Genomic DNA, 27,659 nt, shown 5'->3' on the forward strand with positions numbered 1-27,659 from the left:
CACATGGTATGCTAATGACACATACCAGCCATAGAGTAGCTGTGTTCATTTTTGTATTGGACAGGCAGAAGAACTGGCACGTAAAGTACAGTAAATATCAGCAGTAGCACTTTCCTTCTAAATTCAATGTATTTCAGAATTCCAGGGCTTCCACATATTCTATTACAGGAGAAGCGCTTAGAGTGGAATTTATTTTAATGCCATGGGTTAGATAAAGATATCGAGTAGTCTAGATAAACCCAGCCAAGTGCTGTGCTGAAGGCCTTTTGCTGCTACATGCATTTCCGAGTCCAGTTACATCTGTGGACTTCGCCTGTGTGATCAGATGTGGTTGGCCTTTATACGTTCCGCTATCTGTTCCCCCTCCCTAGGGACTGATATATGGTTATAGTCTGAAAAGTGACTTGTGCGTTTTAAAAAAGCATTACTGTATTCAACACACCTGCTCCTGGAGTTTAATACTGTCTGAGTCATATTTGCTTATTTTCTTACAAAAACAAGTTTGATCCCTTATTTGCACTTCAGGGCCAATCCAGCTACAGCATGGAAAAACTGAGAGCTGGGTTTATTCTGCCTCATGTATCATCAACAAAATTGTCAGCTCAGTTTTGATAGCAAAGTACTTACCACTGGTGATGAAAAGAATCACAAAGAACACAGCTTGATAAGCTTGATATCCAGATAGTAGGATGTGTTTGCAATGCTGGCGGTTAGAAAAATCAACTTCAAGCTTGTAAACTAAGCAAATTTCAGGCAGAATAAATATAACCCCCCTTCCCCTCCCCACAATGTCATTCTTGTAGAGTCATTTTTTCGGACTATAACTGCACTGAAACGTGTCCTAATTATGTCAATCTTTGGCTTATGCTTTCCAGTGACATTATAGGTATCCTACCACACTATGGCTGCTGGTGAAAAAGACATCTCCCTTACTGCTCAGGCTTTGTATTTATACAGTGGGTATTTCTCTTCCAGACACTAAACTCCACAGAAGTACAGAGTTTACGCTTGATACAGCACAGCGTTTCTAACTCCCAGTAGTAGCTCTTGATTTATCTGCATTGTTTGCGATGTGGACATTCTTGGCAGGGCTAGTTTTGTATCAGTCCCTGTAAAATCCTGATCTTTTCACAGAATTCTTTTCTCTAGAATTTTTCTGTCACTATTGGTTTTCACTTCACAGACATATGTCTCAGTTTTCCCAACAGCAGGAACAAAGTTTTCAGTTTATTTGTTATTCCAATCTCTCCCTCCCAACAGCTACCACCCTGTGTATCTCCCCGCCATCAGATGGTGCTGAATGAATGTGCAGTAGTGTTTTTGTTTGTTTTTAAAATGAGAAACACCTCAGGATTGCGCTACTCGTGGTATTTTGGTGGAATCCGCGTTGTGAATCCTCTGAGACTATGTTCTGGGCTCGTTCATGCTGGATGTACAGCAAGAACTGACTCACTCATTCTTTCTTCCCATTTTTTGATTCAGTATCAGTAGAAATTAAGCCCAGTATTCATGTTCCGAATAGAAAGGAAATCCCAGTTTGGGGATCTATTCGAAGCTGAACATGAAGTTCACCTGGCTGTATACAGCAAACGACTCACTAAACAATTGTGTGTAAGTTTCAACCACTTATGATACTCAAAAAGGGTGCCCCTTAATGTCCACAGTGTAAGTTCTAAGGACCAGCATACCCCATGAAGCAAAATATGAGCTGACGTCCTTTAGAAGAACCAAGAGATGAAGCATCACACACAGAATATATTGTGGGCTTCATTTTCAAACCTAAGTTAGAGCACCCAACTTTGCCCGTGGGTACTCAAATCAACATGGGCACCCAAAGGCCCATTTAGGGCTCTTGTTCCCATTTGAGCATCCAGGTATAGATCCAAGTGCTCTAACTTAACTACCTGGGTTTGAAAATTGGTCCAATTAACAGGTGGAAATGTAATCAACCCTGTGGGACAACTTTGGGTTCCTATGGGAGAACTTCTCCTTTGGATGAGAACTATGAAGTGTTATCAGCTGTGCTTGCTAGCATCTCCTGCTGAGAACTGGAAGGTGTAACATTCATTACAAATGCTAACAGGTGACTGGATCAGGTTCTACTTCTTTTCTCCTTGAACAGAGAGTAAAAGCTACTTGCGGCTGCAGAGCAGTGGGAGGAGAGCGGACCAGCGCACCCGGCTCATCAGCCCTGTGATCTACTTGCCCAGGAGTGCTGTCTGCATGGTGTTCCAGTACCACGCATCTGGCAGGAATGGGATAATGCTGCAGGTGTGGCGGGAAGCAAGCCAGGAGAATAAGCTGTTGTGGATCATCTCGGAAGACCAAGGGGATGAGTGGAAAGAGGGACGGATCATTCTGCCAAGCTACGATATGGACTATCAAGTAAGATGATAAAGGGCCATTTGTTCTGAGCTTCGAGTGGATTTTAGTGATACATATGTCAATATTTCAAAGGGCTGTGCCCATTCATCATTAGGGAACCTCCTCGAGCAGAGCTGTTTTCAATGTATTTCTTATGTTGCTATAGTAACTAAATAACACTCTATTTGTTATTCAGAATGTGGCTGTCTTTATAAACAGACTTAGGTCTTTGTTCATCCTGTTGCCTTTTATATTTCTGAAATCTCCCCTTTTACAAATATTTTCCTCCCTTTTCTTTTGGATGATTATCAGGTAATCTAAGAGACACAAAGCCCTAAGGAGCAAACACAAACAAATCCTGCCAGCAGAAAGGTGGGGAGGTAGGAGAGAGGGAGCCCACTTTGAAGGAGAGAATGAAAAAAAAGCAAACACCACTTTCCTTACCTTGGCTCCAAGTCTGGATGTTGGGGATGTGGGAGGGTGAAATCAGGTCTGTGTGACACCTTGAGACCAGAAGGCATTCAAGGCAAGCAGATAATATGGACTTAAGGGCCCGATCCTGCCTCCATTGTGTCAGTGGGAAGAGGATTGGGCCCACATAGACACGACCCACGTGCCCAGTCCTGCAAAACTTTCCAACGCCGCCAGCACCCCATTGTGAAGTTAATGAAAGGGTTTGCAGAACAGTGTATCAATCTCTTCTCCAACCAAAGAGCAGCTACGGCTGGCTGGTAAGGCAAGCCAAAACTCAGCCAGCTAGCCAGGGAACATGTGCTGCCTATTCTTACTTATTAGTGAGTCACTGTGCTCAGCACTGTCCAAAACAGAATGGAAAACATGGTTCCCACCCCGTGGAACTTAGGGTCTGACCCTGCAGTCTCGACTACTGCAAAACTCCCAGTTGAGGTCAGGGAGAGGTTTCCTTGTGTGAGGACTGCGGGATTGGGCTTCAAGTTATCAGTGGAAAGGAAGCGATGGCTACAAACATGAAGCAAAGGTCTTTGTACCAGTATTCCTGGAGAGGTATTGCTGGTATGTGTGCGTTCGTTTGGCTTTTTAATAAAATACCAGTGCACACAATGTGCTTACAGATAAGGGTACTTGGCGTTTAGGTAGTACTTTGCATGTTAAAAGTGATGTACAGCCATTAACTAACTAACTGAATATTACTTAAATAATGCAGGTATTTTCACTCAGCATTTTTCACAGCTAACTATTATCACTTTAAACTTACTCCAGGTAGTAAACCTCTTTTTTATCATGTCCTGTGTCCAGTATTCACTCAATGGGGCAGCTCCTCAGCTGGTATAAATCCATGTTGCTCCGTTGACTTCACTGGAACTATGCCGATTAACTCCTGCTGAGCCCATGATAACCAGTGAAACCCCACGTCAGTTGTCCTGATTTGTAGTCCCTGAAAAATGCATTTTATTCAAACAAACTGCGAGTTGGGAATCCAGCTGTCAATTGATGGGCCAAATGATGAACTCCCTGAGTTTTTACTGAGTCCCTACTCAGACAGAACTCTCACTGCCAGTGGAAGTTTTTCCACAGTGAGGACTGGTAAAACTGGGTAAGGACACCAGCATTTGGCCCCTTGCCATTAGCTTCTCAAGTGTGACTGAAAAGTGGGGAGCACATTTTCGGCTTTTTCCCCCAGGGGAACAAGGACTGCTTGCACTGCTTGTGAGTGGAAGCCTAACGGTGACATTTCTGTTCTGATTTGCTTGTAGATTGTGTTTGAGGGTGTTATACGCAAAGGACATTCGGGAGAAATTGCCATCGATGACATCCGGATTGGCTCCGATATCTCCCTAGAGAATTGCATGGGTACGTAAACATCTGTCTCGCGGACTTATAGATTTTTAGGGCTAGAATGGATCTTCGTGACATTTAGTCTGACCTCCAGCATAACGCAGCTCATGGAATTACACCCGGTGATTCTGGTATCCTCTCGGCTGCACAAAATTAGACAAGGAATCACTGTTGCATGCAGCAAAAGTAGTCCAGTTCATGAGGGCCTTTGTTTCTAGGATTCTGCCAAGGGACCGTAACTCTTCTCCTGCCTGAGCTATAGTGATTTTCTGGATTTCAATAAAGCTACTCTGCGTCTGAAGGAAATCAGGAAAAATAAGTCCCTAGGGAACATAGGTACTGGTGTCAAAGGCATCAAGGGGAATATATATGTCTACAGAGGAAGGCTGAAACAATAGGTGGGGTTATTAAAGAATACGCTGTATAAAAAGGACATGCACAAAATTTAAAAGGAAAGTGCTAGACACAGGAAACCAGCTGCCAGTCAGCATTACATGCTTGGAGGGGCTGATGGGTTCAATAGGAGCCTTTTCTAATGAGAGATAAATAGCAGAGGGGTTTTACAGCAGTGTTAACACAATAACGAAAGAGAAGGTTGTGCTAGAATTCATCATTTCCCAATCCAGGGCAAAAGTCAGGTAGACAGGTTCATTAAACATGAAAGCTACATAAGCTTTAAAAATGTTTATTAGGGGTTTACCACTGGAATGGTAATTTAACCGTTCATCCATCTAGCCTACCCATCCCTCTTTTGTATTTAGATAATGGCAGTCCCCAGATAATGAACATGGGATAGAGTCTGACATGATGTTCATTTCCATTGATTTCAATGTCACGCAGGGTCTGGCCCTAGAGGAGTGGTGGGTGGAGTTGGACTACGTAAAATATCTAATTAGTAGATGTCCATGGGCCTCCCATTCTGTACAGCGGCAGGAGAAGTGCGTGGCTGTTACACACCTCCTAAGGGGCCATACCCAACCGGCCTGAAATCAGAGTCTTTCCATTGGAGCTGGCCATGGCCCAAGGTGGACTTAAAAAGGTTCACATCAGCAAGACGTCTCTGCACAGGTTGCCAGGGGCCTCCTAAATTCAGCAAGATAGGTCACTAGGGTGAGCGAGAAAATGAACCACACATGACAGTTGTTAGTCACCTTGCTTAATGCACCACAGGAAGGCTCAGATACTGCGGTAATAAGGGCAGTACAAGAACCTGAATAGAATAGAATAGAATAGAGGTCAACGGCTTGTCCTGGAGTGGTTCTGAGCTCCTTGAGTCCCAGTTTCTTTGAAGCTTTTAACTCTACTGACCGTTTGCCCTTGTGCCCAAAGAGCTAATTTTGCATGTGAAAAATTCTGTGTTGGCATTTGACAAACATGGCATGGCGTCCATAGCATAAAAAAGAAACACGAATGATGAATAATGTTAGTAACTTTTTTCTTTTCTATCTTTTATAAAATACTCAAACTTGCTTGATTAGCCAATATTTTGTTTTTATATACATGTAAGTAAAACTTTAAGTGTTAAAACAAAGCCCTCTGTAAGTCATAAAGGTCCAAAAAATGTTAGACTACCTCTAAAAATTGCTTCAAACTGCTACATAGATTTACTTGTATCTTTTCAGGAACTTAAATCTGGACCTATGAACCTCATAGTAAATGGTGATATTTTGGTTTTGATCATGCCTGACAAAGGGATTTTTAAATGGTTTTAACTGAAAAATGTAATGCTATCTCGGCTGTAAGGTCACTTCCAAAGCCACCATAGCAATATGAAACAATATGCGCATACCACATTCCCTCTTTGTCAGCACCATAAAAGTAACTGACAAGGGTAACAGGCTACTGTTTTTAAAATGTAATCCTGGGAAATAATCTGATTCCTTTTCAGCCTGAAAAGAACTCTAATAACTCTCAATAATTTTTTCCTTTGGAAAACCTGTCACTCGTGTTCTGAACTTGAGCGATGATTTCACAATGCTCATTACAGCCACAGCCTGGTTGTATGATTCACAGGCGAACTGCAGAAGTAATCTAAAAATACTCAGAAGTCTATTACTTTTGAGAACAAATAATCACTAATAAGCACTGATTATTGCTTTTCAGATCCAGTAATTTGTAACAGATCACTTCTTCAAAGTAACTTGAAAAATCACGCTCCTTTGTTTATTGGAACTGTAAGACAGAGGGGTGCATGGCTAGCCAGAAGTGACATGACCTGTGAAAATTGAAACTAGAGATGGGCTGGAACCCAGACCCCAGATCCAAACACCACCTTTTACGGTGTTTTGGAATCTGAACACTGATTCAGATTGGAATTTGGTAGCAGGCTCCTATTTCTATGATGACTGAATCCCTGAATTCAAACACTTCTGAACTTGGGGCATATTGTACCCTGAAGTCTGGATCTAAATCCAACTTTTTAGTTCTGACCAATCTCAGACTGCCTATGATGGCATGTGGCCCATTGGTAACTGCCAGTAGCAAATATTACCAACGGCTGGAGATGGGGCACTAGATGGAGAGTTACTACAGATAATTCTCTCCCAGGTATCAGCCTTGTAGGTCTTGCCCACATGCTCAGGGTCTAATTGATCACCATATTTGGGGTTGGGAAGGAATTTTCCTCGAAGTCAGATTGTCAGAGACCCTGGGGGGTTTTTTTGCTTTCCTCTGCAGCATGAGGCACGAGACATTTGCTGGTTTAAACTAGTGTAAATGGTGAATTCTCTGTAACTTGAAGTCTTTAAACCATGATTTGAGGACTTCAGTAACTCAGCCAGAAGGGAGGGGTCATTACAGGAGTGAGTGGCTGAGGTTCTGTGGCCAGCAACATGAAGGAGGTCAGACTAGATGATCACGATAGTCCCTTCTGACCTTAAAGTCTGTAAGTCTATGAAAGAGGGGCTTCTGCAATATTGTGAAATCCACACCCCTGCTTCCACTGAGGGGCTCCTGTGAGCAGTGTTTTCTAGATATGGTTACCACCTTTTAAATTAAAAAAACAAACAAAAAAAACAGCACCCTCCCGGGCCCCCCAGGCAAGCCTACCACAACCCCATCAACAAGGTAACTCCACAACAGCCCCTTCAACAGCCACTTATAGTATCTAGAGAGGTAATGATTAATAACTTCATTGATAACAAATGGGCATTTGTTTTATCAGCATATTTTGCAAGCCAGTCTTTGTAGTCTGTTTCGTTTAGCCCATTGTCACTGAATGTGCAGTTTCTGATTCAAACTTTTTTTTTTCCGGGCATGTAGTACGATCACTCGCACCATTTCCCTGATCGTCTATTATTTCATGCCTCGCACATGTCCTGACTTTCGCGTGACTCAAACCCCCACTCGTATACACGGGCAGACAGTTGCTGTATTTTCAACAAGTTTGATCTGTTATCGCTTAAACTGCAGAAGTGGGAACACTGCAGCATCTTTAGCTGGACACAGAAACTTTTAACATCAGCTATCGCAGTGTATTGTGATATCATGCAAATCTTTAGACCCACACTAAAGAAACCCCGGCAGATTACATTATTTTTCTGGCAACTGGCAAATCCATAAAAAAAACTGTCCAGTCCGATTAAATTCTGGCCAGGTGGTAACCCTGTTCCCAGACAGTGGCTTGTGGGCCCAGTGTGGAGGGGGCCTCGGTGAGCAGGTTTGGAGAACAAGCCCACCCCGCACTCACCCCACAGCATCAGCTCCTGTCCTGCTCCAGCAGCCAGGCCAAAACTGAGTGGCACTGCGGCCCAACAGGCCAGGTCACAACATCCAGTATGGGGAGCTGGGCCCGACCCTGGGAGACAAGAGCTGCTACTGCCAGTGGGTGCAGGGCGGGCTTGCTCTCCAAACCTTCCTCCTCCACCCCACCCTGAACCTCTCCTCGACCCCAGGCCAGGATTAGGATTGCAGTGCCAGGGCAGAAGGTGTTGTTGCAGGTGGTGAGTGCCTCCTCACAAGGCCAGGAGAATGCAGTGGAGGAGGAGAAGGACGCTGGTGTATGATTTTGGGCCCCACCCAGAAACTTATATACAATAGGTGGGTCGCCTTACTAAAAAGTTTGGGAACCACTGGATTAAGGCTCCCCATTTAGTCCTAGGGGTCACTGATGCTGATGTCGGGCCTGAGGAGATGTCACTGATAAGTAACTAGGGACACATCCGACGTGATCTTCTGTTTGTTTTAAATATTCTCCTCTCTAAAACCAGAACATTTTTTTCCCTTTGCAGAACCCATCACAGCTTTCCCAGGTGAGAACTTCTACATTCCAGGTAAAACGGCACTTATTAGAATAACTTCTCTGATGGCATGATTTCATTTTTGGTTTTTATTTTTTTAATCAGTGTGCGTGCATATGAAAATAATGTGCACTGTTACGAGACAAGAGAAACGGTAAATGTGCAATATGCCTTCCCAACAGCACATGGCACTAGCCTATGCACTCTTCCTGGAAGCAGGGGCGGGGGTAGCAGAGCAGGCTTTGCTACCTCATGTCGAATTAAAGTTCGGAAACCCATAATGGAGACAAATAAGACCAGATAAAATGCTCTGCTTTGCAATGCCCAGTGAGGCGCAATAAAGCTTAAATGTAGGACCCAGGAGCAAAGAGAAACCACCGACAGATTTAACCAGAAAGATTGGTAGTGAGTTAAGAGTAAAAGGGGTGGCAGAGATTTATTTGAAGCATGAAGATGGGTGCTTTCCAGCGGACAGATGCCAAAACTATTAGTGAGGTACAGAGGCTGCGGACCTGCCTGCAAGGAGAAGGAAATTAGGAGGTAGAATTGGAAGAACAACTGCCACCAGGAGTTTGGAAGTTGACATTCAATAAAAGGGAAACAAGGTGAAATGGTGCATTTAATAGCGTAATGCTAGTCTAAAGAATAGCAAATGGGATTCTTCTCTTTGATAAAACCTACAGAGTAAAACAAACGGAAGAGGAATTCAGAGAGAGTGCCTGCTCATTAAACACGTTTCTGGTTCAGCGGGGATGCTGTTTTCTACCCTGAAAAAATGTGAGCTGTCCTCTTCTCGGGAAGGTTTTTCATCTCTTTCCCAGTGTCTGATGCTGGCTACCTCTCCGGGAACGAATGCGTAGGTTGTCAAACTCCAAGAAAGGAAAAGCAGGAATCCTTAGTTTTAAAAAGTTCTGCCTATTTAGAAATGGCCCCTTTATTTTCAGCAGGTTATAATATCCCTCCTGACCATCTCTCCTAAACTGTTGCGTTGAACTGTTAAAAAGTGTTGGGTTTCACTCCAGAAGTAGCTGCTTTTCAGTGATTGGTGAAGCCGTTCCTTTGTCAATAGTTTGCAAAGTGCTTTGGGATCTATGGTTCCAGATGAAAATTATCCAAAGCCCACTGACGTTGCCAGAGAATCTCCCATTGACTTCAGTGGGGTTTGGACCAGCCTGTAAGTTATTAGCATTAGAAGAGGCACACTCAGAGTTAACAGTGAGCTAATGTTATAGTTATGGTAATATTCTTAATGTAAGCGTTCTAGGTATTTGGCTTGTTTATATATCCTTCCACTGAGACCCACAGCCTTGGTGAGAAGCTGGTACAGTCTTTTAGCCCGATGATCTAAAGCCTTGTAACCATTACACAGACCATTCCTATATGCTGCTATATAATGTACTTTCTTTTCCTAAAGGCGCTAACCAGCCTGTGCTCTTGGGCTCTTTCCTATTACAAACTGCCTTTGAGACTGTGTCATACTGGCATAGCGTCTCAGGGCACCCAGGCACCACTGGGCTCTCTGTTGCCTTTGCGGAGAACCTCTGCAGAGCATTCAGAGAGAGACTGGGACATGAACTAAAAATAATGAGTGAAATCCTGGCCCTGTTGAAATCAGTGGCCAAACTTCCATTGACTTCAATAGTGCTGCGATTTCATTCAACACACACAACCCCCAGCCCATGTGCAGGCACAAGTAGGAGGCGGGTGGCACTGGCTGGAGATCCTCATCCACGAACAGCCTTCCCAGTAGCCGAAACTCAGGGAGGAGGTTATCACCAGCTAAATACCTCCCACCTGTGAGCTCTCCCAGGGCCTGGCTGGTGAGGGGGAAAGGAGAGGCAGATGGGCCAGGCCGGCAGTAGGAGGGAGTGGGAACAAGAGCTTTCTGTGTTGCAGGGAGGAGAGTAGCTGTTTTCTGGCTGATTGTTGTGTCCCAGAGGTGATAGAAATACCAGCAGTTCTCCCCTCCCACCACCCTGTGTTCACGTGCACTGGTTTGTTCACTGTGACTTAACAGCAAATCCCAGTGTTTGGTTTCTAGATGGCGAAAGTGGTCAAGGAAGGCTGAGTCTCAGGCTAAAGCAGAGGTGTCTAAAGAGCACTTTCTAATCTGAAGGCTGCCAAGAGAGTTCTATTGCTACGATTGTTATTACTCCATACGTGCTCTGGGCCACCATCTCCTTTACTGCTGAGGTACTGCTACAGGTCCCATCATGCACTGCTCCATCTCAATGCAGAGACTGGGCACACCGATCAAGATGGAGTGTTACATGGTAGGACCTGTGGTCTCCACGGCTCTCATCTCTATTTCAAGGAGGAGGATGGCTGGAATCAACCTGTCCTTATGCTAATTAGGTGCATCCCTTTGGCTCCTGGCAGGACAAAGTTCATGCTCCCCTAGATTAATGTCCTTTTAATATCCAGCAAAATTGCTTGCTCAAGGGGCAGATTAAAAAACCCAGATGCTTTAACAATGACCTGGTGTGTGTGCGTGGGCTGTGGTAGGTCTAATGTACAACTCAGCAAGTGGGTCAGGCTTTGATAAGACCAGTCAAGTGTGCATAAACTATGACCCCATTTGAGGTATGGAACATCTGACCCTGACAAAAAAGGCATTACAAGATCCAGTGTCTAGAAGCTGAATGAAGCTAGAGAAATTCAGGAGCAAGTTTTTAACCATTACCACAACTTTCCTGGGGACGTGGTAGATTCTCCGTCACCTGATGGTGTTAGATGGTGTAGTTATTCTACATCATTAAAAATGGATGTCTGTCTAGTTCTAGTTCAACCAGCAGGTATGGGCTTGGTGCAGGAGTCATTTGGTTGAAATACTATGGCCTGTGTTATACAGGAATTCAGACTAGAGAGTCATAATGGCCCTTTCTGGCCTTGGAATCTACAAAAAACCCTGCCATGTTAATAGTCCATATTGGCATATTTTTCAGAGATTTCTAAGTGGACCGTGTATCTGTGACATGGTTGTGGCACAGGGCCACAGACCACATTTTAGGGGTTCTAGGCATATTATTTTCTACTTTTGTCCTTTATGATTTTTATTCTTACCTAACTAAATCTTTGGTTTAATGTTAAATGCTGTAATTGCTGTGTGGCTGGGAGGGTGGGGTGGTAGTGGGTAGACAGCACAAGGGTGAACATCAGCACATGCTGCACACACACAAAACGTCCCAGAGCCTGTGGTCTGAATCAGACTTACAATGATATGCATCCCAAGTCATGCATAAAAGAAAGTGCACACAAACCTGACGGAAACAGAAATGCAGGGGTTTTTTAGATCTAGGGCTCTAATGAATGAAAGAAAGGAGAGAGCGTGGGATGTGTGGGAGAACATAAGGGAGACCAGAAAAATGATGTTGTTAAGAGGATGGTTTTTTTTCATCTTAGCAGAGCATTTATCTATATATAAAATAAACATTCAGAAAACAAAGGGCCAATAAAAACAGAGCTGATAACATCAGTGTACTCTATGCATGTACTGAATGACTTGCAGCTATTTTTAGCAGTCGACAGCATAAGGAAGAACTACTGTTAATGCTACAAGTTGGTTTTGTTAACGCTTGGAGACAAATGAGTGGGATTCCTTAACTAGTTGGGTTCCTAAATTGACTTCCCAGGCCTTTGCTATCTCCTCAGTCTACTTTGGGCCAGTGTGATGTAGTAATTAAAGCAAGAGATCTGGGTCTAGATCCTTGGTTCTGGGCTGAGCTGCACTCAGTACTGGACCTGAGTGGGATGGAGCAGAGGTGGCTTGAAGCCATCTTTATGCCCTCCCAGTTCTGAGCTGGCCATGGCCTGGCTCAGTTTCTGGAGCAAGTTAGAGTAGCGTAAGGGTTGGTCTAAGTTGCACTGGGGCTTAGCCTCAAAGGAGCTGGGTATCTTTGGAGTCCAACAGTGCTCTAGTCCCACTCTCTCTCCCCCCAGCCATGCCAACTGCACCAGTGGGGCTGGGAAGGGGTGGTATAGAGTTGACTGCACAGGCCCTATACCATCTTCTGGGGTTAGGACTTCTAGTTTCTCTTCACATTTCTGGCCCCACCTGATGTACAGCCCTGGGTGTTAACCTCTCTGCCTCAGTGTGCTTCTCTAATGAATTCATGTCTGGTGGTCAGGGCCTCCTGGACTCCATGGCACAAAGAGACCAAACTCTGTAGCCACAACCCCTAAAATCCACTGTGACATTAACTGATCACCCTTCTGTTCCCCTCTCCTCAATCCCCACACGTGCGATGGCCCAGACCTGAAGGTGCTCAAGGATGTGAAATTCATGGGCAGTAGTTTTCAAGGATAGGTTCTTTCTCTGTACTTTCCTGAGAGGTTTAGCTCCCACGGTGTTCTTCAGGCAGCCGGGCTCAGAACCTCCTTTTCCCCTCATGCGTGCCAGGGAAGGGGGAGCTTATACCTATCTTCAGCAGCTCATTACCCTGGCTCCCAAGGTCCTGGCGGCTGTACTGTTTGTTCTCCAGGCCGCCTGGCTTGCCAGCCTACACCTCTGGTTCCCCTTTGCCTGGCTGTAAGCTGGCCTCCAGCTCTGGCTTCCCACCTGCTGCCCAGTTACATGGTACAGTGCAGAGCATGAATTCCAATCAATGCCCTCTTGTGGAGAAATCTGGAGAGAAAGAGGCAGGTTCCAGAAGGGTGGGGAGAGAGACTCAAAATCAGGTGCTTGGCTGCAACAAAATGACAAATTCTCCAGCAAAAATGCTGAACTTCAAGGGATCTTAGGAAAATGCCAGATTCCACAGATACTGAATTGCAGAGTCCACTGGGCCCTGACTGAGGTGAATGGTTCAGTTCACACCTCTCAACACTGTTGTTTCAGACTCTCTGCAGACTCAGGCAGGCATTGCCGTCTTGGTTTACACTATTCGCATTTTAAGATTATGTCTGCAAGCATAAAGGGACAAAACCTTTTTTTGAATGAACGTTGAGATTCTGGGCATGATTTCTGAGGCCAGGAGCAAATTCGGTGTTAAATTCCATTATCTAGGGTCATAGCTCAGAGTAGCTATGTGAGGTGAAGTTAATTGTTTGTAACACTCTCTTCAATGGAAAATGTTATGTAAGCACACCATATTGTTATCCAGGATATGTACTACTGGCCTTTGCACCCAGAATTGAGCCTTCAGTGTCTGAGAGGCAGCTGCTACGTTGCTACTTCTCAAGACCCATCTAGCTGTCAGATTAAGAGTAGGTGTTTCTGAGCAAGCAAAGATGGTGATTAGACATATGTAAATTTGTTAGGACTCAGCTAAGTGGATTTGCTTTTGGAAACAGTGACTGGTTATCTGTGAGACTCGCTGGTATATTATACACCCTCACAGAGCTCTGGCAAAGCCCCCATCATTTAAAATTAAACAACTGCTCGGGTCCATTTGCCAGAGGGAAGGCAAGTTTCTTTCACATGCTTCTGCATCCTTCACCTAAAGAAAGTGCAATCCTTGATTTTAAGGAGAAGGAAGCAGCAAGGCTTTGGGAACGGAGAAGAGACCACTACTCTCTTTTCCAGCATGAATTTAAGGTATTTGGGGCCAGATCCTTAGGCCTCACTCCTCCCACTTCGATAGTGCTATGCTGGTATACACCAGCTGAGAATCTGGGCCTCAAAGTGCCAGTTAGCGCTAAACAGCCATAATTAAAACTTCTGTATGTTTCCATTTCTGTGCTGCCTGGGTGGCAAGCAGAGATCTTGTGGAGATATTTGCATCATTTGTCATTTTGCAGGACAGTTTGTACTTTTACACCCACCCCAAAGAGATCAGCAGTTTATTACTTGGGTATTGTTTTATGACCACTTTGTAAACTCTCTTTCTCAGTGCACCAGCCAGCTTGAAATGAGGCAGTTTTTCCACAAGAACATTAAATAAACATTCTCATTTGGAATTTTTTTCCATAAGCACGAGTGTGCACTTCCTTTTAGCTCCGTGTAGTCAGTAATCTCCCCCTACCCTGCCCCTCACACTTCGCACACTGCCTACCAACGACAGCCCGTTGCCATCGGATAGCCACATGTGCCCGCATGGGGCGCAGAACTGTGCTAACTACCGTTGTGTGCAGAGCATCTGTGCCCCTACCTTTTTGTGTCAGGAATATCCCAATATGGGTCTATTTAAAGAAAAAAAACGGGGGGGGGGATTTTAGGACCCCTCCTCCAAATATTTGATAGGGAGCAAACCGGGCTCCCCATGGTAGCAACTATGGGGAGGAGCAAGGAGCCACTGCAGTGGTGTGAGGTGACAACAGTGCCCAGGGCCCCTTAGGTCCAGGTATGTGGGGAGGAGGGGCAGATTGGCCAACCCCATCCAAGAGTCTTGGAGCGTCAAGACTGGTACCAATACCACCCCTCGCCCCGCAGGAACTGGCTCAGGGAGAGTGGACAGGAGGATGATAGTCAAATGGTGTTTATTATTTAGCATGAGTATTATTGTAGCTCCTAGCCGTGTTGTGCTTTTCTTTCCTTGTCTTTCATGGCCCCACTACCATAGCCTCTGAGCACCTCACAATCTGTGATATATTTATTCTCACCTGGGAGCTAGGTCCGTGCTGTTATCCCCATTGTACAGATGGGGAACTGAGGCACAGAGAGACTCAATGACTTGCCCAACTTCACGTAGGTCAGACCTTCTTGGCATCTCTGCTTATGCCCAGAACAGGTGCACCACGGGCAGCCACAGTACAGGCTTCGCCCATGCTGCCCCACCCATGTCCCTCCACTCTGTTCTGGAGCGACTGCCTCTAGGGGAGGGTGAAAGGAGAGTTTTACCATACAGTAAATGGCCTCTCTGCTGAGACAGAGGCTCAGTTAATGATGTTTGTGACAGTGTGTGTGTATCAGGAGGGGAACGTACATTTCTTCTGAGAAAGGAGACTCTTTCTTGCCTGGAATTACAAACGTGTGGGTAGTTTCCAATCTCCTGCACCAAAGAAGCAGGATGTTCCCTATCAGTCTTTACCAAGTGCTCTGGATGTAGTTTTGATCCCTGTTTTTCACTCCCATCACTTTTTGTGACTAAGCAGCAACTGATCTCCTATGTAGGCTAGAGCAGAACAAAATTCTGCAGACCTACCACATAGATCACCACCTCCGTCTCGTAGGACACCTGGGGGGAGGGGGGACTGTTATGGGAAACATCCTTGCTGCATAGCAGGACTCATCCTTCAGTATTTCGTTTTCCCCTTGGAATCTTCTGCGCATGCACTGAAAACAGACACAGAGTTGGTTGCCAAGCAGCAGTTATTATCAGTGAGCTGAATAATAAGTTGACACCAATTCACAGAAGCCCACAAACTATCCACTTTAAGATGCTCCTGGCAGCTCCGTCTGTGTGGGAAGAGTCCCTCTATTGCAGAAACGATAGCAAAAAGAGACGAGCGTCAGGCTGCCTCCAGAGAAATACTAAAATGTCTTTGTTCAACAACAGAACAAGTGAGCTGGAAAGTTTCCTCAGAGACTCTCGCCCATGGACCAGACAATCAATAAATTCCAAAAGTGCATCCCCAGTTAGATATGACTTGTCTCCAAAAGCAACATTTGAGCGGTCTGAGTAAGAGTTGCGTGAGCATTAGTGCCGCCCTGCTTTAGTGAGATATGTGGGTTTTAGCCTAAACATACCACTTAGCATCTTCTGAGTCTCTTGGAGGACGTATGTGTGCATGTGTGCGTGGGCTGGCAATAAAACAGAATTAATATGTATGCTGTATTATCCAGACATGACCTTTAAAACAAATAGCTCGGCCGCAAAACGATACATGCCTCCCCCACCCCTTCCTTTTTTTGTGTGAGAGATGTGCAGGCACCAAAAGGCTTAAATATGGAGGAACAGTGAGTGCCCCAGACTGAATTCAGCAACACAGGTGGCTGACAGTAGTTTAGTTTTCAGCAGCATGGATTGTGCATCCCTGGCTTGCTAAAAGTTTGAAGATCGTGGTCTTGGTGCAGGAATGGCTGGGTGACAGTCCACAGCCTGTACTATGCAGGAAGTCGAACTAGATGATTGTAATGGTCCCATCTCTGTATAGATGTCTAGGGCACCCTGGGTGAGAGATCTTTTTCACTGTTTTTCCCTTAAGAATGAAGAATATTTCTCCCTCTGATTTCTTTCCTAGCATTCTATTGCAACTTCCTTATTGCTTTGCTATGAAACTCTACCTCCAGTTAAAACTGTAACGTTTTGTCTTCGCCTGACAGAAATTGTCATGTGGAGACCAGACCTAGCTGATTTGGGGAAGGCCGCCCTCCAAAAAAACCAAAAAAAACCCCCTGGATATCAAAAAAAGCTGGAATTTGTGTTTAAATCCAGGTTGGCTAATTAATAAGCCGCTTTAATATGTCTGCTCCTCAGACACCCAAATTGTGTTTCTCCCGAAGAGGAAGTTTCGTATCTGGAGCTGGGTCGCATAACCTCACTTAATGCTGCGCTGTACTCTTGAAAGCATGTGTGTTTCTTTTTATTAGTCTGCATGCATCCCACCTAGCAACACTCTTCTATGTCTCTCCACCAGGGGGCACCCTTCTGCCAGGGAGCGAGCCCACAGTGGACACGGTGTCAGTGCAGCCCATCCCAGCCTACTGGTATTACGTTATGGCCGCCGGAGGTGCTGTTCTGGTGCTGGTCTCCGTCGCGCTGGCCCTTGTGCTCCACTACCACCGGTTCCGCTATGCGGCCAAGAAGAGTGATCACGCCATCACCTACAAAACCTCCCACTATACCAACGGGGCCCCTTTGGCAGTGGAGCCCACCTTAACAATTAAACTAGAGCAAGACCACAGCTCGCACTGCTGAGAGCCGAACAGGAGCAAGAACAAAACAAACAAAAACAAAATTTAAGACTTCATATACGTTGCCTCGATTTTTGCACTTTTCTCCTCACCTAGCGTCTGTTGTGAACTCTAGACATCTCTGTCCCTGTCCCCTACCTTTCCCAGCCTTTCCTGTTCTTTTACAACCTCTAAACTAATGCTGCAGCTTGGATCGCCAGAAGAGAGAGCCCGCCCATGTCACTTTGAAAGGGAATGCTCCTCTTTATTATTTTCAAAGACTGATTCTCCCAGTAGGCAACCTGCAAGGAAACTTGATGGCAAGTCAAGAAGCTGGTGTGCGTGCGTGCATATGTGTGTGTCTATATAAATATATGTATGTAAGTATGCATGGGAGTGTGTGAGGCTGACTGACTGAATGTATATTTAAAAGAGGCCCCTTTTTAACTTGCTTGTATTGCTTCTGCTTACACAGGGAATGTGTTATCCCCTGTGGAAGGCCTGGGATACCATTTGCGATAAATATACTGATTTGTTTACTTGGGGAAGAGAACAATGCTTTTTGTTGCCTTATCTAGCTTTGGCTGGGTTTATATTTCATATCATAACGTCAGCGGGTGCATAATGAAAAGAACAGGCCATGCTGGACAGTCCAAAAGACCCCCTTGGATGGTGGGAAGGATCCAGAGAGGTTCATCGCCATTCAAAATTAAGACCTGTCTTATTATTTCTTCAGCCAGCATAACACAGCCATTGTTTGGTAGCAGAAACCACCTCCCACCCCACCCCTGTCCAGAAGTGAATCTATTTCAAGTTGCCTTATAACAGAGAAGCTCATAAAGAATGTTTAGTTTATATCTGTTAAACCCAGCCTTGGAGTAATGTGTAGACTTAAAGCAGATCTAAGGTGGATGTTAAATACTGTAGTTTCTTGAATCTGAGGTTTGTTTATTTTTTAAGGAACCTCACTCCAGATGCTGATATTTTTATGTTTATCTTTTTGCAGGGGAAGTGGGAATCCTCTTCCTTGTCATTTTACTAGAAATTTACAAAAGACGAGTCTATTTTACCTTCTGTTTTCTCTGCCCAAGTTCGTAGCTGCTGGATCATAAAATGGCTAATTGACTTTCTAGAATGTCAATTAGTTTTGCATTTGCTAATGTTCTGCTTCTTAGAGCATCAGTAACATCTAGCAAACAAAACACTAGCAGACAGGCCTGGTGAAATCCAGATATTGCTGCATCTTTAACTTAGGAGAAATAATGGAAACCAAGATACGCCTCCACCTATTGATTGGCTCTGAAGTAATGCAGTGAAAATGCCTTATATAAATTACCAAGAGACGACACGCAAAGGTGGTTTGAATCATTAAGTCTGCTCTATTTGTGCAGAATGCGCCTCCATGGAACACAGTTCAGGGTTTTTCATGTTCAGTTGTGGCAAGTGATCAGATTCCCCCCATTAAGACATCCAGCCACCCTTTCTGCTCTCTGCCCCCAGAAACAAAGATAACAGTTCTGCTAACTGTCTGCAGTCTTGCTCATTCTGTCAGATCATGAAAGTGTGTCCTACGCACGCAGGGTTGGCACATATCATGACAGAGACCAGGGCTGCTTGAGTCTTAGCCAATCCCCAATGGCGCACGTTCTTGGGATTGTCACTCTTGTTCTCTCTTTCCCAGCCTTAGTCAGTAGCATGCTTCAGTGCATGCGGCAGTTTACTCTGTCGATTTTGGAGATGCCCGCGTAGTTGGTAACATCACACAGTGCTGCTTTGGTAGGGAGATAGTTTTTAAAGTGCACAACATCTAAAACTGATTCTCCGCATTGAGCATGTGTGGTAGTGGATGCATCTAGAAAGAGAGAGATGTGCAGAGTTAACACACATCTGGGATTGCAAGCCTGGGGGCCAGGGGACTAAGTGCCTTCAACTCCCATTGCAGTCAGGAGGCACTCACGGGCATCCATCACCTCTCAGGATGCGTTCAGTACCACGTGAGCCCTAGGAGAGCTTCTTCCAGCATGGAAGCCATTTATTAGTGAGCATCTTCATTATGTAGCACTGGCAGGATCGAACATATCACTTCTGCTATGATATCCCCAACGCTAAGTTATCATAGAGAACAATGGACATAAAATATTGAAAGACTGTTGCTGCGTTTTCAGATCAAACCTACAATTTTCAATAGGGTAGGGAAGCCTCTAGTAATATTTCTGAAGTTGGTACGACATCCCTGTGTAAAATTCTCCTCTTGGCTACACCAAGGCAAGCCTGCCATGAGGGAGGGTGCTTTGGTGTATCTGAGAGGAGCATTTGAGGGCCAGTGTTAAAAATAAAAATCACCAAAGATGATGACGACAAAAATCACTTAAAGATTTTTACTCCCAATTCTCCCCTTCCTAGAACTGTGACATCCCCAGCATTGCGCAGTTGCCTATGTGTGAAAATATCTTGTGGAAATTTGAAACTCTTTAAAGATGTATTGTGTGGAATGTAATAAAAGGATGATATTTTTATACAAACATCTGGGGAGGGTTTCTTTGTTTGTTTATGAAAACGACATTGGGTAAACTGACGTGTCATTACACGTTCCCTTCCGAGTGGTAGGGCTCTTTCCTTTAGCAACTAAAAGCTTGATTATGCTTCCATTCAAGTCACTAACAAAAACCTCATGGCAAGCTCCCCAGCTGGTGTACATGAAGTCAGTGTAGGTGTGCCAAGATTATAATCGGCTGAGAATTATATGACCCCCCCCATGCTCAGGATCAGGTCCTTAACAGTGGCTTTTAGACTCTCTTGTACCATTCCTAGTTAGGAGTTTGGGGCAGCTGAGCCAACACATGATTGTTTGGGGATTTTGCTAAAGTTACTTAAGTGCTAAATAAGCCTGGGACCTATAATTTCATAGTGCCCCAGGGGAAGCTGGCTAAATTGTGCACTTAGTCCCTACACAAGATACACACACTATACCATTAAAAGAAAATCACAACAGGTTTTTAAAAAACCTTTCTGCTCCTCTGAATGTCAGCTGTACAGAAAAGTGGCAGCGGTTTGTTCACCATTGCCAGGAGTTTGTTACGTGGACTGGCACAGTGTTTAGAATTAAATGGTCAAGGCAGCGTGGGCCAGACCCTTGCTGGGGTCTGTGGGCACCACTTCATTAACACCCGTTGAATTGCGCCGGTTTACACCAGCCGAGGACCTTGACCACCCCCCACCCCCCTCTGCATTTTGTGCTCAAAAGCACCCAAAGAGGCCGATGGCTACGGTAGAGATTGCTCTGGTCCTGAGGGGTAATGTTTTGTAGTTAAAGGACTCCATCATGTAACGGTTTTAAACCAAAGCTAAAATAGGTAGTGAGGGCCAGAGCGTCAGCTAGTGTCAGTCAACACAGCGCAGTTGCCTTCAGTGCAGCTGACTGGAGCCCCAGGAAGGTGGGGGGTGATTCTCAGCTCTCAGAGATGTACCTCTGCTCGAGCTAGCTTGCTAAAAATAGCAATGTTGCCGGCGTAGTAGGGTGATGGCTCAGGAGAGCCACCCCAGTACAAAAGAAGAGGCGCTCAGCAGCCCTTGGGTTTAGGGTACATCCATGCCGCAGCTGGGAAGCGGAATTTCCAGCTCAGGTAGACGTAGATACTCTCGCTCTGATTAAGCTAGCAGCTAAAAAATAGCAGCGAGACCAGGGCAGCTTGGGCTAGCTACCCAAGCCTGGAGACCCTTGGTACGTATGTGGGTGACTAGCCTGAGCCACTGCAGCCACTCTGCTGTTGTTAGCGCTCTGGCTCCAGCAGAGCGACCGCGTGTCTGTCTACCCACGTTGGGAAGCAGGGACCCAGCTGCACTGTAGAAAGCCCGAGGATTAATACAGATGACTCTGGTGTAGTATTTCGCCTTTCCCTGGCCTTTATGTTGGCCTGTGCATCTTACACTGTCTCAGAAGAGCCAGCAGCTAGGCCTCTGATTTAAAATCTATTTTGAAGCCAGCTCTATTTTTTTCTAAAGAGAACATTTATGTATATATTTATTTTCCTTCGGCATTAAGCTTCAGTCTGACATTCATGTAGCTTTGCAATGGCACTTCCTGGATTTACTTGGATTTCAGGCCAAAATCAAAGAATTCAGAGTTCAAATTTTGTCCTCTTGCTGTGGCTGTACAAATATAAGCATAGCTGAAGAGCTGTAGACCTTTTTTTTTTTTTTTTTGCTTTAATTGTGCAGATCACTGGCACGCCAACACTCATAATTTGCATTTCTTACACTTCAGTGACCATCCAAGCAAAATGCAAAACAAACATGCACAAAAAAGAGAGCGGGAGAGAAAATGTTGATGGTCTCACTATGAGCAAAAATCTTTAAGTAAGCAAATGAAAAGGGAGGGGTAGTTTGGGGGTTAATTACGCCTTATATACTTCACACACAAGTTGACCAAGCTTGAAACAGGAGCACATACAGGCTGGATGGGGAGCGTGTCATGCACAAACAGCCAAAATTAGCACGATTGCAAAAAACAAAGCATACGTGCAATTCCAGTAAACTCTCTTCAGCAGTAAATATGAAGCACTGAGTTCATCCCTAAAAAGCAATCTCAAAAGAGTAGTGCAGGGGTGGTCAATAGGCAAACTGCGGGCCAAATCCAGACCACCAGACGCTTTTGAATGGACTCTGCAATCTTTTTATTTACTTATCGTTATTGTTGGAGGGTTTTTTAATTATTTTCTCTGGAATCTAGACATTGCCCATACCTTGACCAAGAAATTTGGCCCTTGACAAAAAATAATTGACTACCTCTGCGGTAGAGCTTTCCTGGGAAGGGCCAGCTGAACAGTGAAGGATCAGTGTTCCAATATGCAGCATTCCCTTCTTTTAGAGCAAAGAATGGAAGCAGCTCATGTCTATTGTGCAGAAGGCCCAGAGGCAGCCTCCGCAGTTATATACACAAAGTGATTGTGAGTATCTTTGTCATCATAACCACACCTTTGTGGATGTAACCTGGAGCTGTACTCCTGGAGACATACCCTGAGCGTGCTGACAGATAACGAAATACAATCAGTCATTGCATGATTGAAGGAAGACTTGAGGGGCTTGTGTTAGTGACGCAGGGCTTTGCCTACCCTTTAAACACTACAGTAGTGCTTCACTGTAGACACTACCTATGCCAAGGGGCGACTCCCATCAGCGCAGATAATCCACCTCCCCCAGAGGAGGTAGCTAGGTCACCAGACTAATTCTTCCATCAACCTAGCGCTGTCCACTTAAATACGCCACTCAAGGGGGTGGATTTTTTTAAACTCCAACCAGCATAGTTAAACCAACCTAGTTCTCTAGTGTAGACCTGGCCTTAGGAGAATAACTGCAATAGGTTCATGGAGTTCAGTTCTCAGCGTCAGTATCAGTCCTGGAGTATGTGTCGTATAGCAGATGGTCACACAAGGCACCATACATATGCTTGAGGAAAAGCAACTCACTCTTCTGTAGCACCGAAGAACACAGGTGATTTAAGGCAAGTGGTTAAGTTCCAATACATAAAGCTATCTTATCTACAAAACAACTAGGTAGTTAACTTAGGGACCAGGGTCTGATTGGTTGTTGGCTCAGCCAATTTATACCAGCTGAAGATCTGGTCCTTAAAATCCCTCTGGTCCTTCAGGACAGGAGGGAGGTTTTTTTGGTTTGCTTGCTTTTACAGGAACTCAAGGTTATTCAATGGAATTCACCCTGCAGGACAATTAGAATTTTGAAGTGCTAGGCTTCCATGTTGGTCTAAATCTAAGCTAAGTGGAGTTGACAAGTGTAAGTGGATCAGAAGCAGAACCAGTGTCTGTACACGTCACTCAAAAATATGGCCAGAAAGGTTCATTTAAATGCTAGTATACTGGTGGGACTCTTTCTGTGTATACAATATGTAAGTACTTACTTAGTTTTTCCTCTAATTTAAAATAGTTCCATTTGTAGGGACAAGGTGGGTGAGTTTCTTTGGTGCATTTGTTGCCTGTGAAATAGACCAGATTAACTATCTTGGAGGCTGAAATGGCCTGTTTAGCCACCAATGAATCACTGCACAGGTGTTTTCTGTGCTTGGCCTCTTTGCTGAGAGTGCCATTGTATGGCAATTCTGACAATAGCTTTTGATTGCTCTGTGATTAATTGTGAAGGATCATATTTATGCCAGAAAAGTATGTTCACAGTAATCAGCCTTTACGGGTGACTCTGGACACCAAAGTGAAGCCAAGGCATTTGAGGATTGTATTTGTATTATGGATGCACCTGTAGGCTGAAGCTCCATTGTGCTAAGGACAATAGGCACAGACACCATGCATAGTAAGTGTGCATCTGCCTGAATATTCCACTCATTGTAGGACAGGACAAAAGAAGCAGCAACAAATCACAGCATTAAAGAAGAAAAAAATCGTGGGCTGTGCTGTTGAAAGTTCTGGGCTCTTCCTTCTTGGGCTACCCCTTCACATTGAGGGTGTGACTTAGATGAAGACTTGCACAAGATCCAGAAGGTGCAATAATTAGTCAGTCAGCAATATGACTGGACACACACTGGGCCAAATGTCTTGCTGGGAGAACACCACTGATTTCTGGGCAGCTCCCCCAGGAGTGCATATAGCAGATAGCATCAATAATTGGATTTTGTTTCTCATGTGATAGGATACATGTGCTTTTCCTGAGCTCTCCTTGACACTGGTTTTGCACTGCCAGACTTACAAGACTTCAGCACAGCTTTTCCTGATTTACACCAGAGTAAGTGGCAGCAGAATCAGGCTCAAAGACTCCAGGCAGGGACCAGAAGCTAGACAGCATCCTGGCTCTTGGCCACAGCATTTCCGTCAGTGGCTTCGGTGACGCTGATAGCAATCCCAGAAGTGACTGCCAGTTTGAGGGATAGCGTCAATACCCATTATCCAAAACAACGGCAACAAGGAGGGAGATAAAAAGATCAAGAGGAAGCAGAGCAGCTCGTTTCTTTTCTCCTCACCCTTTTTAGTGTTCATGAAAGGTGGTGGCTTGGCAGCTCTAGCCACCAAACGTGGCCGAGCTATCTTCAGACTGGCCTGCCAATGCGGCTCAGCCCTGTTCTGCAGGGAGCACCTGTCAGTGTGAGATGATAGGTCAGTCTCCACGCACATTCCACATTTGGCCTCTCGGTTGGAAATGCCAACCGGCAGCACCAACTTAAAGAGTTGTGTTTTGTCACGTGGGCAACTAACTGCACAACGGACATCAGATTGGAAACAATTTTCCCGATCACCGCCCTGGGATGGCTTTGAACCAGTGACCTGCACGTGAAGGGCTCCATTAGGAATCACTTCGCTCAGCCAGCTGCCTAGATAGCTAAGCAAAGCGGAACCAGGGGCACAAAAGCAGCATAGTCTGTTGCTTACTCTGTACATTAGAAGGAGTGAGAGCAAAATATCTGTTAGCCATCTGGTCGTGTCGCCTCAGGAGACCAGACAGTTTCTGATTATACTATTTGTACGTGTGCACACGAGGGCAGGAGACAGTCAAGCGATATTCCAACACTGGGTAGCATAGCACAGATGTTGGTACGTCTGCTCATCATTAGACACATCTGCAATCTGCATCATTTCACCGCAGCTTTCATTAGTGATATGCAAAAATCAGAAGCCTTCCAGGAGCCTATGTGGAACCACTTAAGACTCTAATGATGGGGAGGGGGGGCCCTTCGTTTGCCACATACCTGCTAAAGTCAGCCCTGGCATGACATCATTGCTGAATCTCTCACATCCACTTTGTTCTTATTGCTTCCCATGCCCATCTGTTAGGGAAAATGTATGACCAACCCCCTGTCTAGAGGCCTGATCCCATACCATTGAAATGGTCGGGACTCTTGAGATTAACTTCAATGGGAGCAGGCTGAGGCCATAGGGGAGGAAGCTTTCTGAAGAAAGAGGGATATGACTCTACTTCCCCCATGCTCTTGTCCCCTCCTGTTTATCCTTGCACCTTTCTTTCTGAATCACCATTCTTTAGTTTTTCTTTTTTAGCGAAAATCCCTCTTTCTACATTTAACTGAAAACGCAAACTGACCCTGAGGTTCACACGGATTCAGAATGTAGCACACAGCAAGAGCAGGAGAATGTCCCTCTTGATCCATCTGCACAGCAGCTGATGGGTGTAATTCCCAGCTTGGGTGACATACCGAAGCGAGCTCTGCTTGAGCTACCGTGCAAACAACAGCAGCGTAGCTGCAGCAGCACAGGTGATGGGGAGGGCTAGCCGGCCAAGTACCACCCCATCTGACATCCTATGTACATACTTGGGCAGCTAGCCCAAGCTCCCCCCTGTGCCACCGTGGCCACATGGCTATTTTTAACATGCTAACTGGAGCAGAGCTAGTGCATGCATGTCTAGCCAAGCCGGGAAATACTCCTCCAGCTGCTGTATAGGTGTGTCCATAGTGACATGCACTGTCATGCACCCCATCCAACAAGGACAAGTGCAGAGTCCTGCACTTAGGGCGGAAGAACCCAATGCACCGCTACAGACTAGGGACCGAATGGCTCGGCAGCAGTTCTGCAGAGAAGGACCTAGGGGTGACAGTGGACGAGAAGCTGGATAGGAGTCAGCAGTGTGCCCTTGTTGCCAAGAAGGCCAATGGCATTTTGGGCTGTAGAGGTAGGGGCGTTGCCAGCAGACCGAGGAATGTGATCGCTCCCCTCTATTCGACATTGGTGAGGCCTCACCTGGAGTACTGTGTCCAGTTTTGGGCCCCACACTACAAGAAGGATGTGGAGAAATTGGAGAGAGTCCAGCGAAGGGCAACAAAAATGATTAGGGGACTGGAACACATGAGTTATGAGGAGAGGCCGTGGGAACTGGGATTGTTTAGTCTACGGAAGAGAAGAATGAGGGAGGATTTGATAGCTGCTTTTAATTACCTGAAAGGTGGATCCAAAGAGGATGGATCTAGACTATTCTCAGTGATAGCAGATGACAGGACAAGGAGTAATGGTCTCAAGTTGCAGTGGGGGAGGTTTAGGTTGGATATTAGGAAAAACTTTTTCACTAGGAGGGTGGTGAAACACTGGAAGGCGTTACCTATGGAGGTGGTAGAATCTGCTTCCTTAGAAGTTTTTAAGGTCAGGCTTGACAAAGCCCTGACTGGGATGATTTAGTTGGGATTGGTCCTGCTCTGGGCAGGGGGTTGGACCAGATGGCCTCCAGAGGTCCCTTCCAACTCTGTTATTCTATGATTCTATGATCCCTTTCTGAGCTCTGAGCTTAGTCCCAAACCAGGGCTTCCTGGGAGGTGGTTTAAATACAAAGTACAGGAGTTACAATACCAAGCAAGATGGTCAAGCTGATACTAGGGGCTTTTTTCCTTTTATGTTAAGCTCTATCCAAAACACAGCTCTCCTTTAAAATTGGGCAGGGATTTAGTCTGTGTGTAAATTAAGTGTGTTTAGTGTTTGGGGGGAAAATTGTTTGGAAATGATGAGGATATATCATTTCGAAAAACACCTACTAAGCATATAAGATAGTAACCCTTCATGCGGTGCATGTGTTTGTGAAGTGTTTTTCCATTCGCTCACATTGGGACCTATCCACCTCACAACCATCTGGTGATCACATCTATAGAGACAACACTGCCGTGGGGAAGCGAAATGAAGTAATGACAAGGTAGGCTGCTTCACGACGACAAAACAAAACGACGTACATTTGAGTTGTTATTCCGCTATTTAAAAAAAAGAGCTAGAAATAAACAACTGAAAGAAGTAAAAGGCTCATTAAAAGGATGTTAAAAGTTGAGCTCTTATTCCTCATGGACAGAGAAGTTCTAGTTTTCTCGACAGCATTTTTGATATGGCATGCAAATACTGGTGCCCTGCTTTATATGGAATCTAGACCACCCAACATTACACAATGTTACAGGCCGTTGGGGGACATATTTCTGCAGTGTGGTCTCCTTGTGTACCTTGTACTAGTATTGCACTCTATGTGTAAAGAACCATAGAGATTATATGATATCACCCAGTAATGTGTGACATTCATAGCAGAGGACCAAGGGCGTTGCAATGCGTAGATACAGTGGAGCTGAGCTTATGGGTTCATGGAAATGACAGATAGAAGAGTGCTGATAGTGATGACCTTTAAAAGCTTCTATGTTAGCTTCCCTCCTGCTGGTTCTGAGTCAGGAAGATACTTAAGCACACATTCTACCCCAACTCTAGTCAGCAAAACACGTAAGGGTGTATTTAACTTTAAGCTTTGCTGACCTGGGCTGCTTTTCCTGAATCAGGCCCTTAATCGATACCACTACTATTAATGCCTAGCTTATACATAGCACTGGGCATCCATAGACCCCAAGGTGCTTACAAAGGAAGTCAGTATCATTATCTCCATTTCCAGGGAGGGAGGTGACTTGCATCCCTCATAGGATGGTGGCAGAGCTGGGACTAAGACAGAGGTCTCCTGAGTTCCAGGCCACTACTCTAAACACT

The 27,659-nt window shown here is 45.1% G+C and overlaps 1 protein-coding gene across 8 annotated transcripts in view; it reads left to right on the plus strand.

The window, feature by feature from the left end:
• The window catches only part of NRP2 (neuropilin 2), a 122,397-nt gene that overhangs the window by 82,553 nt on the left and 12,185 nt on the right, over positions 1 to 27,659 (plus strand). For 2 of the 8 annotated variants that reach the window (XM_073306535.1, XM_073306539.1), the window contains 4 exons: positions 2,123 to 2,385; positions 4,098 to 4,194; positions 8,409 to 8,450; positions 16,935 to 19,712. In XM_073306535.1, the coding sequence (XP_073162636.1) occupies positions 2,123 to 2,385; positions 4,098 to 4,194; positions 8,409 to 8,450; positions 16,935 to 17,215 (683 nt within the window). In that variant the 3' untranslated portion in view covers positions 17,216 to 19,712. Of the gene's footprint in view, positions 1 to 2,122; positions 2,386 to 4,097; positions 4,195 to 8,408; positions 8,451 to 16,934; positions 19,713 to 27,659 lie in introns of those variants that run through there. The other 6 variants (XM_073306536.1, XM_073306537.1, XM_073306531.1 and 3 more) reach the window with 3 other exon arrangements.

The sequence above is a fragment of the Lepidochelys kempii genome, chromosome 11 (assembly GCF_965140265.1).
Source record: "Lepidochelys kempii isolate rLepKem1 chromosome 11, rLepKem1.hap2, whole genome shotgun sequence".
Lineage (NCBI taxonomy): Eukaryota > Metazoa > Chordata > Testudines > Cheloniidae > Lepidochelys > Lepidochelys kempii.